Consider the following 15,134-nt stretch of genomic DNA (forward strand, 5'->3'; position numbering starts at 1 on the left):
GTTGCCTTGTATTTTCAGTCATTAATATAGGAATGGCTGCTAATTCAAGTCTTATCCAGTCGATCTTTTTTTGCAGGTAATTTAAAAAAAATGACTATTTGTTGATTTTGGTGTAGTTCCAGATTGTCAAGATCTTTTAAATCACAGTTTTTTTTTTTCAGACAATTAACCTAAAGTTGGGGGATATATGTACCTTAAAATTCTTCAGTTCCATTGAAATCAATAACATTTTGAAATAAGAAGGGCTAGTATGGAGTTTTGTGACTAAAGATCTTATGTCTTCACTTAAAATGCCATATTTAGTAATTTCCCAGTATAGCAGTTTTATGGTTGTACAACCAGCTACAAATCCAACTATATAGTTTATTAGCCCAATTTTTTTTTTCTCATTTTTACTGAAGGTAATTGTGGAAGAGTTTTTCAGATGTTTTGAAGAAAATAAGACTTACCAAATATTATAGTTATAATAGACCTCTAATATTATTATTGTTTGATAGATACTGTATTATTACTTAAGAAAGATTAGTGATTGTTCCAATGCTATATGCTACACATTTTTACTTTCTTTCCTAAGTGCCTACAATCCATCTATTTAATATTTTGTTTTTAAAATTTAGAAGCTTTTAGTCTTTGGTTCTAGAATCCACCTCTTCTTGTTTTTTGAAAATTCGGAGTACATTCGTTTGTTTTCAGTAGTGAATTCCTTTGGATGCTGTGTGATTCCTTGGACTGGTTAAAGTTGGAAAATATTTTCATGATGATATCCCTAAGTTCTTTGAGTTTTATGCAATATAATTTGTTGGGTCTGTAGGCTAGTACTTGTTTAAAATATTGTTTTTGTTTTTGGTTAGCAGATCATCTATTGCCAAGGAATGTGGCAGAATTTAAATAGGAAAATATATGAAAAAATATGCAGTTGTGACATATAGTAGTATTTCAGTAAATGCCCCTTCCTTGCTTTTTTTCTTTGTTAGCATTAAACCATCTGTCCCAAAGAACTGGCCTTTACTTTTTTTCTAACAGCTCTGTCTGCATATATATATACACATATATATGTTTGAAACTAAATATATGTTCCAAACTATCTCAAAATTTTTCCCATTTGAATATGTATGCTAGAGATTTTTTCAGTTATAATGATGATACATGGTTAATACAAACATGCTCTGATTCCATTGTGTAAATGTGAGAGGATCCTAACAATGAAATGAAGTATTCTCTAAAAGTTTCTGCTTAATAGATTGTATAACCTGTAATATACCTGAAATTCAGAATTGTTTGATGATTTATAAAAATTGATTTGTCAATTGTCATGTCCTAGTCTAAGTACTTTATATCAGTATTTCATTTAATTCTCACAACAGTTATGAAAGAGGAATTATCCTCATTTTATAGAATTATCCTCATTTTAAAGAGGAATTATCCTCATTTTATATTTTTAAAAATAAATTTAGGGGTAAAATATCCTACTCAAGGTTATGTAATAGAAGGTGGTAGAAGTAGGATTTGAACTAGGTCTGCCTTGAAAATTTATGCTCTTAACTACTTTAAAGGAAGTAATCTCCGCATCATTAATGACATTGTTCTGTTAAAGGTGGTTGATTCACAGTATGAAAGTCTGCTTATCATTCTTGGAATTTTGTTACCTTGGGATCTTTTCATCTCATATGTAACATACCTCTGTTGCTGGGCTCAAGGTGGTTTGGGGACTACTTTCCTTCTTTATGTCTTTGGGGTTCACTAGCAATAGGCAGTTTTGGGAACATGTTTTACTACCTTACCTTTGATCCTCTTCTCTTTCCTCTGCACAGTGGTCCAGTCTTTCATACAGGGGTATTTGTGAGTTAGGTACTTGGAATTCCTGCATTATCAGCATTTATGCTTAAAAGGCAAAGGATCATATACATTTTTATTTGTTAAAAAGTATATTCTTTTTTGCAAAATGTTTTTGAAAATAATTGGACTATATATATCGGTAACATTGTTTTTTAAAAGCTAAGTAGATTATTTAAACAACATTATAACAGATTATAAAAATGACTCATTAAAAATAATTGTAGGGCAGGCATCTATTGCTTATGTTGGGATATTACTGTCTTTTTGTCTTTTTTACTTTCTGTGTTCTCTCTGTGTCTTTATTTTTATAAGTAAAGGAGATATATTAAAAATTTCTGTGCTTTGGTTATTACATTGAAAATATTAGAAGGCAAACTGAATTTTAGTAGAAGAAAGGTTACTAAGTTTAATTACTTTTTGTTTCTTACAGTGAACCTTGCACTTGCACTAGCAGCGAATGATTCGGTAGGTGTTTATTAATAAAAATATTAATTCATTAAAATCCTTTTTAAGGAAATGATAAAGAGCATATTTTTCATTTATTCTGTCAGGGGCTATATTGTGTAGCTGTAGTCCCTTGCCTTTCTTTAAGGAACTAAGAAATCTGCCATAAGTACTGAGTACATCTAATGGTAATGATGAAAATGGAAGGGGTCAAAGAATTCATGCAGCGTTTGGAAGGTAGAGAAGGCAAGGAAATGGATTCATCCTTAGAGCTTCCAAAAGATAATGTGATTCTGCCAACACCTTAATTTTAGCTCATTGAAACCCATTTTGGACTTCTGTGATAATTTCTCACAGTAGAAGTAGGAAATAAATACAGACAGGAAATCATTTTTCTTAGTTCTTAAATTTCCAAAGATGTCTTTATTTCGCCTTTGTATTTGATTTGACTTTGATTTGCCTAGACGTAGAATTCCAGGTTCAAAATAATTGCATCTCTGAACCTTGTAAACAACATTCCTTTTTCTTCTGTCATGCTAATGAAATATCTGATGCTAGTGTGATTCATATTGCTCTGTAATAACCTATGTTTTTCTCCTCAAAGCTTTTAGAGTTTTCTTTAGGTTTTTTAAGTTTAGAAATGTCACAAGTATGCATCCACTTGTTGACTTCAAAATTATTTACCTGGCTAGAAATAAGCCAGGCAGTTATCAAGTTTTGAAACTTCTTCCCTGATTACTTTAAGTTGTTTGTTCTGTCTCCAGAAATCTATTAGATAGATATTAATCCTTTATGCATGTTAATTTTTTAAAAAAGATTTTATTTATTTAACAGACAGAGATCACAAGTGGGCAGAGAGGCAGGCAGAGAGAGGGGGGGAAGCAGGCTCCCTGCCGAGGAGAGATGCTGGGCTCTATCCCAGGACCCTGGGATCATGACCTTAACCTAAGGCAGAGGCTTAACGGACTGAGCCACGCAGGTGCCCCTGCATGTTAATTTTTCTCTCATACTCTCCATCTCTGTCTTTTCTTGTATGTTTTGGAAGATATCTTAGACTATTTTCCACATACTTTGTTGTGTTTTAGTTGTTATTTAGCCCTTCTGATTTTTATTTTTAAATTCTGGAATTGTATTTTTTCCAGGTTTCCAGAACTCTTTCTTATATTACAAATACTGAGAAACAATGCATCTATCATTCATTTGAATCTCTCTGAGGATGCTAATTAAAACTAATTAAAAAACTCTTCCTTTTAGTGATCTCTACTTACTTAGCATGGTGGTTCTTATAATGTGGTCCTCAGACCAGCAGAATCATTATCACCTGGGAACTTGTTGGACATGCAAAATCATGAGCTCACCCTAAACCTAGTGAATCAGAATCCATGAAGGTAGAATTCTGCAGTCTCTGTGTGTTTTCTCTACAACCTATTTTTAATTTGATTTAACTTAATCTAATTTTTTTATAGAAATGGATTCAGCTTACAGTGTTATATTAGCTGGAATCTATGTTTTTATCAGGCCCCTAGATGATTTTGATGCATGCTAATGTTTGAGAATCATGGATCCAGAGTTTGTGAAAACTCTTGTCTGCTGATAGCATCCTTTTTTGTTTTCTAGTGTGATTATGTTTTTTATTTGGTTTTAAACCATTTTTTCTTTTGTTGTTTCAATGGGAATTTGGAAAGAAGAGAGATAATCATGTGTTTTTAGGCAGCCTCATTGAAGTAAGAGCCAGTAATATATTTTTAAAAATAATTTCTCTTAGGGGACTTATTTACCCCGGAGAAGAGACACCATCTTCCTTAAGGAAGTAGACAGGGAAGAGTCAATAGATGGGAAGGTAGATAATCTGTAGATGTGGGGATTTTTTTTTTTTTTTAAAGATTTTATTTATTTGACAGAGACACAGCAAGAGAGGGAGCACTAGCAGGGGAGTGGGAGAGGGAGAAGCAGGCCTCCTGATGAGCAGGCAGCCCTCTGGGGGCTAGGCTCTATCCCAGGACTCTGGGATCATGACCCGAGCCAAAGGTAGATGCCGAATGACTGAGCCATCCAGGCATCCCAGTGTGGGGATCATTTAAGTTGGTTATCATTTTAGTCAAAGCCTTGAGTCTTAAGTCAGTGTGAAGCAGCTATGTAATAGGGATCAAAGGTTGAAAAGAATAGTTAAAAAGGGGTTGATTCCTTCATGTTAAATATTGCTAATCTTTTTTTTTTTTTCTTAAGATGTTTTAAATTTCTCTGATAGAGCACACAAGCAGGTGGAGCAGCAGGCAGAGGGAGAGGAAGAAGCAGGCTTTTTGCTGAGCAGCGCCCAACCTGGCGATTGATCCCAGAACTCTGGGATCATGACCTGACCTGAAGGCAGATGTTTAACTAATTCAGCCACCCGGGTGCCCCACATATTGCTAGTTTTGATGAGATGGTAGTTCAGAAAATTTTTTTTTTGTTTCTGTGTTTTTGTTTTTTTCCTTTTCTTTTCTTTCAGGGAGCAGGGTTGAAGGCAGATTCATCTTTAGTGCTTTATAGGTGTGACAGGGAAATTGGCAAGAAGAAAGGTAAAGCAGTAACACTTTACCTGGCTCATTTAGTAACCTTTAGTATCCTTAAGTGTTTTTAATGTTTGTAAAATCTTCCTGAGGAAGGTCTTTAGTATTCTGTGATCCTAATGAAGGTGTTTTTGGTTTTTCATTTTTTGATTTTTTTTTTTTTTTAAGCAAAGTTAGTATTTTTGATTCGGGACTAGCTTTTTTTTTTTTTTTTTTCTTTCTTTCTTTTTTTAAAATATTTTATTTATTTATTTGACAGAGAGGTCACAAGTAGGCAGAGAGGCAGGCAGAGAGAGAGGGAGAAACAGGCTCCCCACTGAGCAGAGAGCCCGATGCGGGGCTCGATCCCAGGACCCTGAGATCATGACCTGAGCCAAAGGCAGAGGCTTAAACCACTGAGCCACCCAGGCGCCCCGGGGCACCTGGGTGGCTCAGTGGGCTAAGCCGCTGCCTTCGGCTCGGGTCATGATCTCAGGGTCCTGGGATCGAGTCCCGCATCGGGCTCTCTGCTCAGCAGGGAGCCTGCTTCCCTCTCTCTCTCTCTCTCTCTCTCTCTCTCTGCCTGCTTGTGGTCTCTCTCTGTCAAATAAATAAATAAAAAAAAAAAAAAAAATAAAATCATAAAAAAAAAAAAAAAAATAAAATCTTAAACTGTGCTCTGCCAGAGGACAGCTTGCATACAGAAAAGAAGAGTTATATCTGTTCTATATGATTTATATGCATCTGGCATAGTTTTATACTCTTTTATTTCCCAATTTAAGAGTCTCATGCTCTACCGACTGAGCTAGCCGGGTGCCTTATTTCCCAATTTAAGATTTTATTAATATTATACTTATTTGGAGGACATGTTTGGTCCTTAGGGGAAGCTCATGGTTCTTCCCAGCTCTTCTGTTTGCCTGAGTTGATTTTGATGGCCAGAATATGCCTCTTTATGGGGTTAAAAACTCCAGTTAGGATGGTGTCTTTGGAGCCGCTCTAGTAATTCATTCCCAGGGAGGCTTAATTCTGTGGAGTTTGAATTATAAAAAGGGTCTCTGATTTTCTTTTCTATAGGCCATTTTTGTTTAAGACCTTGCTAACTTTTACCTCCTTCCTTTTTTTACCTCCTTCCTTTACTTGCCCTTTTTCAGTATTGGAATAGAAGATCCAGGTCCAGGAAAGGGATATAGGACCAGGAAGCTATTCATTTTACTTTTGATATTGACCTTAGTAGTCTCTAAACAAGATTGTGTAAACCCCAGGGGTGTGCGTAAGATAGTCCATTGGGATATAGGAAGGAAATTTTTCTTTTCTATTTGTATTAATTTTTATCTTTTAAAATTTATGTTTTTTGTGTATGCTTTATAATTTATATGTCAGTATATATAGTATATACGGTAGTTGCAATGTAATTTATAAACAGATAAATTAACATATATTAAGGATATATGCTTAAAAACATTTTTTACTGATTGGAGTGCATGATCAGAAAATTTCAGATGTCACTAGCCTAGGCAAAAGGAATTTCTGGGCTGGATCAGATGCCCAGTTTATAAGAAGACTACTTTATAGATTGAGGTAAAGGCCTTAATGGGAATAGGGTGTGGCTTTTCTTTTTCCGTTATCTTTTGTACTTTCATTTTGGGGATGTAGAAGGTAGTATTGCAGAGCAGAGTTTGAGATCATACGTGCTATGCATCTAAATAATGTATCCAGTGATTTGTTGGAGCTGGCTCATGCTTGTTTGTGAGGGCCAATTGTTAAATTTTCAGGAATTTGGGAATTAGTTGATACCATGTTGTTACCATGAAATAGGCCATTGTGGGAATATTTAAACCATGGAAGTTGCAAATATTGAAAATCAGAACCCCACCCCATCTTGAGCCACTTGTTAAACATTTCCTGGCACACCACAGATCATATATATTGACAGTCTTTTTTTTGATTTTTCTTTTTTTCGATCTTTTTTATTTTATTTTATTTGTGAGTGTGTGTTTGTGTTCCAGAATTCATTGTTTATGCACCTCACCCAGTGCTCCATGCAATACCCTCCTTAATACCCGCTACCAGGCTCACCCAATCCCCTACCCACCTCCCCTCCAAAACCCTCAGTTTGTTTTTCAGAGTCCACAGTCTTTTATGGTTCATCTTCCCCTCTGATTTTCCAATCATTTTTTTTTTTTTAAAGAGAGGGAGAGAGGGGCAGGGCTTGGGGAGGGGCAGAGAGAGAATCTTAAGCAGGCTCCACATCCAATGCAGAGCCTGATGCAGGGCATGATCTCACAATGCTGAGATGATGACCTGAGCCAAAATCAAGAGGCTGGTGCTTAACTGACTGAGCCACCCAGGTGTCCCCTTTTTTCTATCTTCTTAACCATGTTATGGATCTCATTCTTTTATAGTATAAATTTAATAAACAGTGAGAAGAGCACTGAGACCTGGAGAGGGAGACATAAAGACTACCAGATACCATTGATAAGCTCTGTGAGATTCCTGTCAGTTCAGTTCATTTTAGTCCAACAAATATTTGAGTACCTATAACACTTGTTGCTAGATACCCTGGGAATATAAAGAAAAGTAAATGTGCTGTGGGAGTTCACAGCCTAAGACTACATTCACAAAACAGTGTTGTTTTGTGCCGGATACCCTGGGAATATAAAGAAAAGTAAATGTGCTGTGGGAGTTCACAGCCTAAGACTACATTCACAAAACAGTGTTGTATGTGTGTATATGTGTTTGTTTAGGTGTGTATATATTTGTGTGTATCTGTGTGTGTATATTTTGGTGGTGTATAGATAAATTCAGTTCAGTAATCATTTGTGAGTGAGAAAGTGCTAATTAGGACAACAATAAGGTTTTATTGTGCTTCATAAGAGTAGACATGTTCTGTACTCTTAAAGGTTTTATAACCCTGTGAACACAAAAGGAAGATAAAAGTCTTAAAATGACGAGATATATTCAAGGTGAAATATAGTAGTGTATCCTTCTAGGATGAGTAGCTTTTCTTCCAGAGAAAAGCGATCTTTTTTTTTTCATAGAGCATTTTCATGCATATAATTGTATTTGGTTCTCACAGAAACCTGTAGTGCAATGTCATAGTATTTATCAGTTTTACAGTCTTTATTGATTCTGCCCTATCCTTGCCACATTTCATCAGTCAGCAAATACCCTTGTTTCTATCCCTGCGATGTTTTTCCAATATGTATTTTTCTTTTGTCATTATTCCCACTCTAAGACTCACATTACTGTTGGCTGTTTTATTCATTTTATACTTCAGTTTTTGAGTGCCTCTTCTATCCTAAGCACTTTGTTTGGAGGATACAGAAAGGAATGAGACACCTGGTCCCTGCCTTTGAGGAACTCAGACTAGAAGACCACTGCAGTGGTCCAATCTATTACCTGCTTATGCTCAAATCCATTCAGTACGTAATGCCTAATTACTCTTACTAAAGCATTATTGGAATTGCATCACTCCTGCTTTGTGTCACTACTGAATGCCTTTGCTCGTATTCAAGATCTTCAGTGATCTGGCTTCCATCTGCCTTCATAGGTTTGTGTTCAGCCTATCATCTAAATGGTCTTTGTGCTCTAGCCAGTCTGGGTTACTTGAAGTTTCTTGCCAATTTGGGCTTGGATGTACTATGTTCTTGCTAGTGTACAGCCCTTCTTGTACATTTCTACTGGAGTATTCTCTTCACCTTTCTTCAGCTTACATGCCCTATCTTCCAGACTACCACTTATGGCTATGCTGGATATATCATGCATAAGGGTACTTGTCAAGGAGGTTGAATATGATAGAAATCCAGACTACCCTCTTCTTGTACAACTGTAGGCTGCATTTTGTTTTGTTTATTTTTTAATTTTTTAATTTAATTTTATTTATTTATTTATTTTAAAGATTTTATTTATTTATTTGACAGAGAGAGATCACAAGTAGGCAGAGAGGCAGGCAGAGAGAGTGAGAGGGAAGCAGGCTCCCCGCCGAGCAGAGAACCCGATGTGGGACTCGATCCCAGGACCCTGAAATCATGACCTGAGCCGAAGGCAGCGGCTTAAACCACTGAGCCACCCAGGCGCCCCTATTTTTTTATTTTTTAAGTAAGCTCTAGACCTAGCTTGGGGCTTGAACTTACAACCCATTAAGAGTCACATGTTGTACCTACGGAACCAGCCAGGCACCCCTGCAGGCTACACTCTGATTCATACAGAGGCACTGTATGAGCCAGCTTTGCCCTGAGGGGCAGCTTAGTGAAGTGCTCCCTAAATTCCTTTCTTTCTCTGTCTTGGGAAATCCAGTAGCACTATTTATTTGTATGATTATTGTTCCCATGCAACCATCCTGGTAATTTTTATAATGACAAATGATATAACTAACATTTATTGAGCATTTATTATATGTCAAGCACTTTCCCTTATGACAGATTCCTAACTCATTTATGTTTTATAGCAACCATATGGGAATAGATACTATTATGATCCCTTTTGTAGCTAGAAAGCAGAAGTATCTGGAGGTTGAGTATTTTGCCCAGGGTCACTGAAGAAGTAAATGGCAGAGCCAAGATTTGAATGTTAACCTAGATCCTGTGCTCTTAACCTACTTGCTCAACTGCTCCTATCTTAGGTAGATTTTTATAATTAAAGATTGTGTTGTCTTCATCCTTGGCTATCCTTAGCAACTAGCACAGTGCTTTATGATTTTGGAAATGCACAATAAATGTTTGCTGCATGGATGAATTAAGTATATAGAATGGTTTCATGGTATGTCAAGTGCCAAGTTTTGTTTTGTTTTGTTTTTTGAGAGGTGGTGTGGAACGAGAGGACTTTTTATGGCTTAGTGGGCTATTCACTGTTTTTTTCTTGCTTCTTAAAAGATGGTGCATTCTATGATTCCACTTAACCCTTTTCTCATTTTATACTCTGTGTCTGCTAATCTCATTTTTTCAAACCCCTGCTCCAGTTATTAGTGATGTGCCCTTGATTCCAAATTCATTACCAGCCTGGATCTCTCTCTTGGTACCAGACCTGTCTATCTGGTTGTCTCTGTAGATATCTACTGGAATGGCATCCAAGCTCAGTGTGTGTAAACCAAACTCTTTTTCCCTATAATTTTCTTTGTCCTATGGGATCATTTGGTTCCTTCCACCTTCAAATTAGTCACCCATTCCTGCTGCTTCTACCACTTAAAATTCTCTATATTGTGTCCTCTCCTTTCATTCCTTAATGCTGCTGCTTTATTCAGACTCTTAACTGTGTATCTTCTGTGAGGTGATCCCTGCTGTCTATTTCTTTGCTATGATGTTTTGAGTAAAGGACTAACACTTAACTATATTATTTTAGAAGAGTTTACTTGTTTATCTCCTATGCTAATCTGTGAACCTTTTAGAGTCAATAGTTTTGGTCTTATTCCTCTTTTTTTTAAATCCTCAGTGCTTAGTCCAGTGATGATATATAGTAGATTTTTGGTAAATGTTGGTAATGACTGTGGAACATATTAAATGAAGAGTGGTTGTAAATATATATACACACATACATATATATTTCATTTCTATGGCAAATTCTAACTGTTGAATAAGTTGTTTATAACTTGTTCACTGTTAAATTATGCTTTTTTTTCCTGAGGAAATGAAATAATTAAAATTTAAATGGGATAATATATGTGAAGAGCTTAGCACATTGGCTGATACATAGTAAGTTCTAAATCACTTTTTGGTATGGGTGGCTAAATAAAAGCTTTTTGTAGTAGTATTTTAAAGTAAAAGCTGATACATGTTTTACTTACTTGACTGTTTTCGCAAAACTTATTTTAGGTTTTTACCTATTTACCTTATTTTCCATTGCTAGAATGAATCATTAATTAGAATTTTAATTGAACTTAAAGATGGAAAATGAAGCAATATTATCTTCAAAGAGTTTGGGTCTTTTTGTTTTTTTTTTTTTCCCATTGATGTTTATCTTAAAATATTTTTTTACATGATCTCATAATGTCTTAATCTTTCCAGACATACTTCTCTTCTTCACAAATTATCACTAGTGGTTCTTTAAATGTAATTAAGATTATCTTAAGCCTGTGAGTTTTGTGATCATGTTATGAAAAATTAGGAGGTTTTAGTTCAAGATTTCCTTCAAGATTTAGTTTTGGTTTTTGAAAAGTTCAGCGATCGTGGAACATGTTATGTACCACCACTTAAAACACTGTAATTTTCCTCACTAATAGTTACATGTATAGCAATTCATAGTTATGTGTATAACTTTTAGTATACAGATCTGGGCTTGATTCTGGTTCTGTCTCTTGGAAGCTGTATGACTTTAGCCTGTACCTGTCTCCTAAGGTTTTAAGTATTAAAGGAGGTAATGTATATAAAGCATGAAGCACAGTGTCTGGCACATAATAAATGCTAATAAGAGCTATACTTATTAGCTATTGTAGTACTCCACATGCTAACCTGGACATGTTATTTTTTTTTTTTTAAGATTTTATTTATTTATTTGAGAAAGAGAATGAGAGAGAGAGCATGAGAAGGAGGAGGGTCAGAGGGAAAAGCAGACTCACTGCTGAGCAGGGAGTCCAAAGGGGGATTCAATCCTAGGACTCCAGGATCATGACCTGAGGCAAAGGCAGTTGCTTAACCAACTGACCCACCCAGGTGCCTCTGGACATGTTATTATAATCTGGATTATTAGCTGTGATGTGAATTTGGATTAAATATGTATGAAACTGTTTCTCACAGTTACCTATGTGAAATCCTGATGTGTACTACTTAGTTTAAGTTTGTAAGGTTGGGGCTCATCTTTTCTTTAATGCCAGTGTTGTGAGGGGATTGCACTATTTTTAATTTGACCTGTTCTTAATGTTTTTTTTTTTAATTATGTTTTTGTGGTATATGTAACATAGATTTCTTATAAAAATATTTTGTTTCAGTATTATGGTTAGCTATTTTGGAGAAAGGGTACACTATTAGTGTTTGAAGTATAATAACTTTAAAGTTAAAGGGAAACTGGAGCAAGAGATCCAGAAGGAACATTTGCAAAACTGTAATTTTTTTCTTTTTGTTCTTCAATTCAAAGGTAATTCTTGGTAAGAACTGTGTTTTATAAGTGCATTTGAATTCATAAATTTTGACTTTTACCAAGGAGAAAGGTCTCCGAAAATATATTTGCAATTAGAGCAGAAGTCTTTACTAAAACTAAAATTTCTTTTGGTATAAATGGAACTATTTGTAATAATTGATGACTTTTCTTGCAAATACTTGATAATTGTGATATGTACACATATTCATACATACATGGGGGATTATCACTTTATAATCAGTGATAAAAACAAATGGATTTTTAATGAATTACTTTTTCTTATTTCTTCATATATAGATTTGTTCATTCATTCATTCATTCATTCATTGATCAACCATCCATTTGAAGGCCTGTCATCTAGGTGCTCTGCTTAGAGTGGGAATACAGAATTGAAAAAACCCTGTGTCTGTCCTCATCTTAGTTAATTTACAGCCTGAGTGACTGGGGGATTGTCATTTCCGTTCAGAGCAGGGAACTCTGTATGACTTGATGATTCTTGTTTCCTGTCTTTTTTCTTTCCCATTTACCACAGATGGCTTTTTCCACTCTTTAGCCTTCTATACTGTTCCAGTTTCTTTGCTCCCATTCCACGTGACTTTTCATTGGTAATGTATTTACTATTTTCTTCCTCTATCTAGTATATTTTTATATAGTCATCATGATCTTCATCTCTTTCTGCCTCAGAGGAAGAGATACCACACCTGGTATCTTTATGGACTCTTCATCCTTCACTTCCTACCTTTTCTAAGACTTTGATTCATTAATTCCTTCTGGTTATCTTCAGATTCTCTTTACTAATTCCTTCCTTTGGATCTATTGATCTACTCATTTTACTCATACACCCTGAAAAATATAAATGTGCATTTTTTGCGTTAGTGAATAAAACAGCAGATTGTCTTTACCTCATTTCCCTCAAGCTTCTGCCCTCTCTTACTTTCCCATTATAGGCATACTCATACTGGAGAGAGTAATCTGTACTGGCTATGTCAGTTTACCTGATTCCCATTTATTTCTCTACTTCCATAATTTGACTTATCACCATACAACTGAATTTCATCTCCTAGTTACCACCTATCTGCCAAGTGTATTTGTTCCCTTTCTCTTGATTCTCCTTGATTTCCTGCTGTATGTGATACTGCTGACACCTTAAAAGAATTTGTTTGGCGTTCACAACAACCTTCTGTCTTAATTCTTCCCCCTTTCTCTGATTCTTTCAATTTCCTCTCTAACTTTTCATATTATTCCATTTCCATAACTTCTGATTTTTCTCCCTCATATGTACACGTCCTCCTTTGTTTTCATATACCGCTTCTTCAGTGTCTATGTCTTTTTTAAAATCATTATTTTCAGTATTTACTCAAGATCTCCATATGGTGTTTTACAGATTATGTCGGATATATTTATTTATTTGTTTATTCTCCAAGATTCAAATTAACAAATAGTATAGTATTAGTTTTAGGAGTAGAATTAAGTGAGTGCTCATCACAAGTGCCCTCCCCATTACCCAGTTACCCCATGCCCCCACTCACCTGCCCTCTAGCAACACTCAGTTTGTTCTCTAGTTAAGAGTCTTTTGTGGTTTGCCTCCCTCTCTGTTTTTATCTTATTTTTCCTCTCCTTCCCCTATGTTCATCTGTTCTTTGTTTTTTAAACTCCACATGAGTGGAATCACACAGTATTTTTCTTTTTCTGACTGGCTTATTTCACTTAGCATAATACACTCTGGTTATACACTTAGCATAATACACTCTGGTTAATACACTTAGCATAATACACTCTGTCCATGGTGTTGCAAATGGCAAGATTTCATTCTTTTTCAATGGCTGAGTAATATTCCTGTGTGTGTGTGTGTGTGTGTGTGTGTGTGTGTGTGTTTGTGTTTATATGCATCTTCTTTATCCATTCATTAGCCGATGGATATTTGGGCTCTTTCCATACTTTGGCTATTGTTGATAATGCTGCTGTAAACATTGGGGTGCATGTGCCCCTTTGAATCAGTATTTTTGTATCCTTTGGATAAATACCTAGTAATACAATTGCTGGATTGTAGGGTAGTTGTCTTTTTTTTTTTTTTTTTAAGATTTTAAAGATTTTATTTATTTATTTATTTGAGAGAGAGAAAGAGAGAATGAGAGGGGGGAAGGTCAGAGGGAGAAGCAGAACTTGCTGCAGAGCATGGAGCCGGATGCGGGACTTGATCCTGGGACTCCAGGATCATGACCCGAGGCGAAGGCAGTCCCTTAACCAACTGAGCCACCCAGGCACCCTGTCTTTTTAACTTTTTAAGGAACCTCCATACTATTTTCCAGAGTGGCTGTACCAGCACTGTATCAGCTGTGCCATCTGTACCACCAACAGTGTAAGAGGGTTCCCCTTTCTCTGCATCCTTGCCAATATCTCATTTCCTTTGTTGTTAATTTTAGCCATTCTGCAGATATGTCAGATTTAAATGATTGAAATGGAACCTTTTTCTCTGCAAACCTCTGTTCCTATATTCCTTAATAATTCACTTATATGTTACTATCACCCATTTCAGTTACCTATTGTTATGAAACAAGCTACCCTAAAGTGTGTGACATCAAGCAACAGCTGTTATGTTCACAGATTCTTTGAGACAGGAATTTGGAGAGGACATAGCAGGGATGGCTTGTCTTTGTTCTACAATGTTTGAGATTCACCAGGGAAGACTCAAAAGCCTAGATCTGGAGGCTCTTCACTCACATCCTTAACTGTTGGATTTGAAGACTGAATTTAGCTGGGATAGTTGATTGGAGTGCATTTCCATGTTACATGGGCTTCGTTATAGCATGGAGGCCTTAGTGTAGTAATTTGACTTCTTCAATAGTGGCTCAGGGCTCCAAGTTTGTGTCCCAGGGAATAGGGAAGCTGTATGGTCTTTGACCTAGGCTTGATAGTCAGCCTAAATTCTGGATTGAAGTAGTCCTCCTCAGATTCAGGAAGAGGAAACATAGACCGAACTTCCTGGGAGGGATATCAAAACATACATGTCCATGTTTTAAAATTACCATACCAAATCTGCTAGTATCTTACTTAGAAACCTTGATATTATCCTTGTGTTTCATTTCTCTAATTCCACTCCTCTTGTATATCAGCCACTAAGTGCTGGCCTTTTTAATTTGAGAAATACCTGCTTTTCTCCATTATCATGAACCTTGGTAAGAATTTGATCACATTTCATTTAAGAGTTTTCTGTAACCTCTTATTTGATCTACATAATCTCTCCCACCTCATATTGAT

General features: G+C 35.9%; 1 protein-coding gene across 4 annotated transcripts in view; it reads left to right on the plus strand.

The window, feature by feature from the left end:
- Positions 1 to 15,134, plus strand: part of NUBPL (NUBP iron-sulfur cluster assembly factor, mitochondrial) — a 222,955-nt gene that overhangs the window by 2,393 nt on the left and 205,428 nt on the right. For 2 of the 4 annotated variants that reach the window (XM_046009993.1, XM_046009995.1), the window contains exon 3: positions 2,267 to 2,301. The exons of the other annotated variants lie outside the window; for them this stretch is intronic. In XM_046009993.1, the coding sequence (XP_045865949.1) occupies positions 2,267 to 2,301 (35 nt within the window). The remainder of the gene's footprint in view (positions 1 to 2,266; positions 2,302 to 15,134) is intronic. 4 annotated transcript variants of the gene reach the window in all.

The sequence above is a fragment of the Meles meles genome, chromosome 6, assembly GCF_922984935.1.
Source record: "Meles meles chromosome 6, mMelMel3.1 paternal haplotype, whole genome shotgun sequence".
In the NCBI taxonomy this organism is placed as follows: domain Eukaryota; kingdom Metazoa; phylum Chordata; class Mammalia; order Carnivora; family Mustelidae; genus Meles; species Meles meles.